At 31.4% G+C, this 5,632-nt stretch overlaps 1 protein-coding gene across 6 annotated transcripts in view; it reads left to right on the top strand.

Moving 5' to 3' along the window:
* The window catches only part of LOC115237067 (maltase A2-like), a 22,617-nt gene extending 17,771 nt beyond the window's left edge, over nucleotides 1-4,846 (top strand). For all 6 annotated transcript variants that reach the window (XM_029809889.1, XM_029809887.1, XM_029809888.1 and 3 more), the window contains 3 exons: nucleotides 1,435-2,434; nucleotides 2,705-2,973; nucleotides 3,239-4,846. In XM_029809889.1, the coding sequence (XP_029665749.1) occupies nucleotides 1,435-2,434; nucleotides 2,705-2,973; nucleotides 3,239-3,464 (1,495 nt within the window). In that variant the 3' untranslated portion in view covers nucleotides 3,465-4,846. The remainder of the gene's footprint in view (nucleotides 1-1,434; nucleotides 2,435-2,704; nucleotides 2,974-3,238) is intronic.
* Nucleotides 4,847-5,632: the final 786 nt, after the last annotated feature.

Genomic DNA, 5,632 nt, shown 5'->3' with positions numbered 1-5,632 from the left:
TTTTATCATGTGGCCCCCTCCGAACCCTACAACTTTTGTTTGAAACATTTTTTTCGATAAAGCTTACTTTCCGAGATATTTTACAGTTTCAAGCTAAAAAACTCACCCTGTATGTATATATATATACAACATATCAGGTCTACCGGAAAGTTCTGTCCGTTTTTGGAATAAAACAAAATACAAATTTTTATTACCGTCAATAAACTTTTAGTTTTTTAATTATCCAGTTGCTGACAATACTTCTCTGAATAATGGCAATTACATTATTTAATAAAGTTTATTGACGGTAATAAAAATTTGTATTTTCTGTCCGTTTTTGGAATAAAACAAAATACAAATTTTTATTACCGTCAATAAACTTTATTAAATAATGTAATTGCCATTATTATTAATGATTTCTTGCCAGCGTGAGGGCAATTTGTATATCCCATTTTCGAAAAATGTTTTATCTTTTGATGCGAAAAATTGAACCAGTGCTTGTTTGATATCTTCTTCATTTTTGAATTTTTTGCCCCTCAAAAAATTTTGTAAGGACAAAAACAAGTGATAGTCGGTGGGTGCTAAGTCCGGGGAATATGGTGGATGCGACAGAATTTTCCAGCCTAGTTCTGCAATTTTTTGACGAGTATCCAAAGCAGCATGTGGCCTGGCATTATCATGATGCAGTATGATGTTCTTCCTATTGAACATCGGCGGCCTCTTTTCTTGGACTGCTGTATTTAAATTATCCAGTTGCTGACAATACTTCTCCGAATAATGGCAATTACATTATTTAATAAAGTTTATTGACAGTAATAAAAATTTGTATTTTGTTTTATTCCAAAAACGGACAGAACTTTCCGGTAGACCTAATATATAGTAAATCTTACTTATTTTTTATTTTTTTTAAAGAAACATGAAAAAAATAGCTAAAATGATTTTGTTTTAAATTCTTATGACATGTTTGACAACAGTAACCCAGCAAAGTAACAATAACATAATATCAATGTTATTATTTCTTATTCAACAATGTAACTGCAATGTAACATGCCTTGTACATAAGTAGAAAAATATAACATTGATATTATATTATTGTTACTTCATGTTTGCTGGGAAATAATTCTAAACTAATAAGATATCATGAGAGTATGTTTTAGATTATAGTTAATGTATGTGCATTAATAGCCTTCAAATATAAGATTTAATTTAAGGTGTGATTTATATAGGTGTGATTATATAGATGTGATTTAGAAATCTCTATAGTTTAGTCAATTTACGTGTATGTTTAGGCAATTTTGCTTTATATGTATAAAAATAATAACGTAAAAATAAATAACGTTATTTTTCTGATTAATAAGTTTGGTGAAATAAAAAATTGTATAATGAAATCGCTGATATAATGAAAATTTAATGTGCTAAAAAATCATTATTTTTATTGAATTATCTGTACTATAGATGTGACCCTCCGGTGGAATGGTGGCAAGGCAGCACTTTCTACGAGATATTTCCGGCATCCTTTCAGGACTCGACGAAAGGAGCCGATGGAATCGGCGATTTGCGTGGAATAATTATGCGGCTAGATTATTTAAAAGAGCTCGGAGTGCGAGCTATTCGATTAAATTCGATATTTCCAGCGTCGCATTATCCAGAATATTACTCGAAAATCAGTAATATGATGGACGTGAATAAAGACCTGGGTACACTAGAAGATTTTTCTGTTCTTGTACGCGAAATCCAAAAACGGAATATGAGTATAGTTCTGGATTTGCCTTTATATCCGTTCGTAAAGAACTTGAGCAATCAATCGGTATCTATAGCGAAAGTGAACGGAACTGTATGGTTTCGAGATAAGCGAGATACCGCGAATGATCGAGTTCGCGAGCCATCCGCACTACCTGCATCAGTCGAAACTATTCGTGATGTCTTATCATCTATACCACCATCGCTAAAGAAGGCGAGAAGGGAAGTATCCTCGTCGAGTCATTCAAATCACCAAGAAGATCCCATTAGTGAGGCTATCAAATTTTGGCAGTTGAGAGGAGTGAACGGTTTCTATCTACAGGGATTGGAACATTACGTCGATGAAGACACATTCGTGAAGAGCCTCATATATTGGAAGTCTCTCCTACATCCGAACAATATTTTCATTTGTCATATGGAAGTCCTAAAGACCGCTACCTCCATCAGTGCAAAAAACTCCATCCTATCTAGAATAAATTTACTTGATGTGACTCTTCGTTTGACGAATAGTACTATGGATATCAAGACACAAATAGAGCAAGTCACGAAGGGTACACTTTTCGATAAACCTGCTTACCCGTGGATACATTGGTCCGTAGGCGGTGTAAACACCAGTAGAGTAGCCTCTACCATAAACGTTAAGAACGCAAGCGTGGCGGCTTCTCTTCTTAGCATGATGCTACCTGGAACACCCAGTATATTCTACGGAGATGAGGTATGAATCACGATCAAAGTGGTTCACAACTAAAACCTAGAAAATATATGTTTATATTAATATTTTGTTTTGTGTTTTATATTTATATTTCTGGCAGCATATTGCCATGTAATTAAGAATTGCATTGTATATTATCTAGCAAACATAAATATACATATAACGATTGTACAAGAGGCAATTTGATATGTCGGTAGATGCAATTTCTTTGGGATTTAATAAGAAAAAATCATTATTACAAGAACGAATAATTGTGTTATGTTCTTTACTCAGATAGGTATCGAAGATTGTGAATGTCAGGATCACAAAGATTTGGCACACGTGCATAATCTAGTTCCTATGTATTGGGAGAAGAAGGACAGTCCAGGTAGCAGTTTTTCATCTTTAGGAATTACCACCTGGTTGCCAGAAGCTGGGAAACCCATGGAAACTAGTTTGATAGGCACTGTTAGAGAAATGGCAAGACTAAGAGCGGAAACTACACCCATTTACGTTAAAACGGTGTTAAGAGAAGGTCAAATTAAGGCAAACTGTGATGTTAGGTAAATTTTTTTGTATTTACAATAATTTTCAGACTTGAGATTTTTCTTAAGTTAATATAATCTTTAATGACTAGAGTGTACAATAGCGGTTTAAGCCATTTAACAAATGTATCATATGCTTTGCATGTGACTAGATATAATACTTTCGTTATTCTAATTGTAAGTTGTGCAGATTTTATATTTTTCTCAGTTTGCAAATTGTTTTATATTAATGTATATAACTGGCAAAAATATATATAACTTAACTTGATATTGTTTTGTTTAGATATGTTGAAGATGAAATGATCGTGATTGAGCGATGGTATCCACGAAGAAATTCCTATGTACTTGTTGCAAATTTTGGCAACGAGACGCGCATGAAGGATTTATCATTCCTTTATTATGGTGGTCATGTTGTTGTAGGACCAACTTATAGAATGAATCGAGATGTGTATTTCAAAGAACTCATTGTCCTACCCGGAGAAGCATTTGTTATAAAATTGGATAAATGAGAAAGTATGTCTCAATTAAGATATACTGCTGAGTAATGTTAGATTAAATTTTTATTTTTATTATGTGAAACAATTGCTTAATACAATTGTTACGATAGCAATTAAAATATATATACAACAATAACATTAAAAATATATAGATACCTGTCGCTACGGAATGAAAAAATATTTCTAAAAAATTTTTATATATATATCCTATAAAATTTTTTTCTACAAAATTTTTTAAAAGTTTGTAATTATTGGTTTTAATAGACATGATGTTTGGATGACTTTCATTTCGATTTAATATTGATTTCGATTTTCGAAAATTGGTTTAAGAAATGGGAGAATGAATTTTCAGCATTGATATAAAATAGCTTTGCTTCAAAAAGATGTAAATCCATGTGAAACTTCATTATTATAGATCTCGTTTCGTGCACTAAAAACACTAAGCGATGTATGAAAATTATCGGGAAATTATTTAAATATTTTATAATTTTTCAAAGGATATTAAGTGAGAAAACTGGCAAATAAGAGCCAAAACGCGGTTATTAGTGCGCAAATTTTTTGTTTCCTTTAATTTCGTTGGCAAGTATGCATTAAATATGTAAGTTCCGAACCGTTTTTAGCCTATCTTCAGCATAGGATAACAATATATAAAAATTAAATTCGTATTTATTGAACCTTACATGCGCAATATTAGTTGTTACAATCGACAATCAAATTACAATCGATAAGTGATAAGTGACATTGAAAAATGACTTATTAAAGTCCGAGTAGAGTCTGCGCATATTAGTCAACAATGTCATCGTTACGTGTGTATTTGTCGATGGTCTAAACCGTAATGAAATAATGGAGTAATGATATAGTGCCAAAATCGGCCAACCACAATCACTCCTTTCTTCAAAGGAGTAGCTGCGATTGGCCAGCTTCAAAATCATGGATGTTTTTTTTAATTCTAAGAACCACGCTTCAGCTCTTATTTGCCAGTTTTTCCTCATCTAGTATCGTTAGTATTCTGAGCCTATTGCTGTTATTATTTAATTTTTCAGACACAATTTTTGCTTAAGACCAAAATCATTGATTCATAGTAGTCAAGATTGACGTTGAGATTTGAAGTGAAGATTCTCTAACGATAAGTTGTGTTCATTAAAACAAATAATTATCAAAATTTTTTAATTATACAAAGATATAATGCTAAAACTAAGAAATTAAGAAGCAGATGAAAAAGGCAGCAACCAATTAAATCGCAATGACTAATATAAATAATGTGTTTATAGTAGCAGTATAAATTTGATTATTTTATATTAATATTTATATCAAAATATTAAGCCTTAATAAACAAATTTTTATGTAGATCATCTATATGTGAATAAAAGCGACTTGATGTGTGTGATTGTGTCTACATTGTAATTCTAAGTAATTATGCAGTTTAGGGGCGAGCTCACATATTTCAATGGCCTTGATATATATTATTAAGGATGTGATCCTGAGTAACTTTCAAAAGGTTTCAGCCGTCGCTCGTTGTTTATTAAAAATTATTAACAAAATAAGTTTAATGAATAGAACGTATCCTCACACAGCATCGAACATTGCAGTAAGATTATAGGGAGGTTACGAACTTACACATTTTAATAATCATTTACTGGTATATACCACTAACCTCTTACAATAAAACCTTACTTTGTAATATTGTCGGAAAATTAATAGAACCTTATTTCAATATTTCAGCAACTTTACGCGCAATCATTTTACTTTTCGCTTATGCCGAAAATATTATAAAACTGAAATATTGTTTAATATTAATTGAATTTGATATGCACGTTTTCATATATCCAAAATTATTATTTATTTAGTATTTCATGAGAAATGTTATTGCGTGCAATATTCCAAAAACTTTACAAAAAAATAGTATTCAGTCGCTAGTTCGTTTGTTTATCGCTATGCGACGTGCGATGCGTCCATCTCGTATTTGAGTTTCAGTCATGAGAATTATATAAAGTAAAGAGCAACTAGCAGAAGATCAAAAATATAATTATTTCTATCAGTTTAATTTTTGATACAATCCCAACATAGGGAATTCAGATATTAGACTGATTGTTTCTCAGAAATCGGGCAGATAAATGTCCGAAAAAATTAAAATCATCCGTTTATTGTCTACTTAAAACATAAAATAATATATATATATA

The sequence above is a fragment of the Formica exsecta genome, unplaced genomic scaffold (assembly GCF_003651465.1).
Source record: "Formica exsecta isolate Colony F162 unplaced genomic scaffold, ASM365146v1 scaffold270, whole genome shotgun sequence".
Lineage (NCBI taxonomy): Eukaryota > Metazoa > Arthropoda > Insecta > Hymenoptera > Formicidae > Formica > Formica exsecta.
The sequence above is the reverse complement of the archived record's forward strand: the minus strand, read 5'-3'. Positions and strand labels throughout refer to the sequence as shown.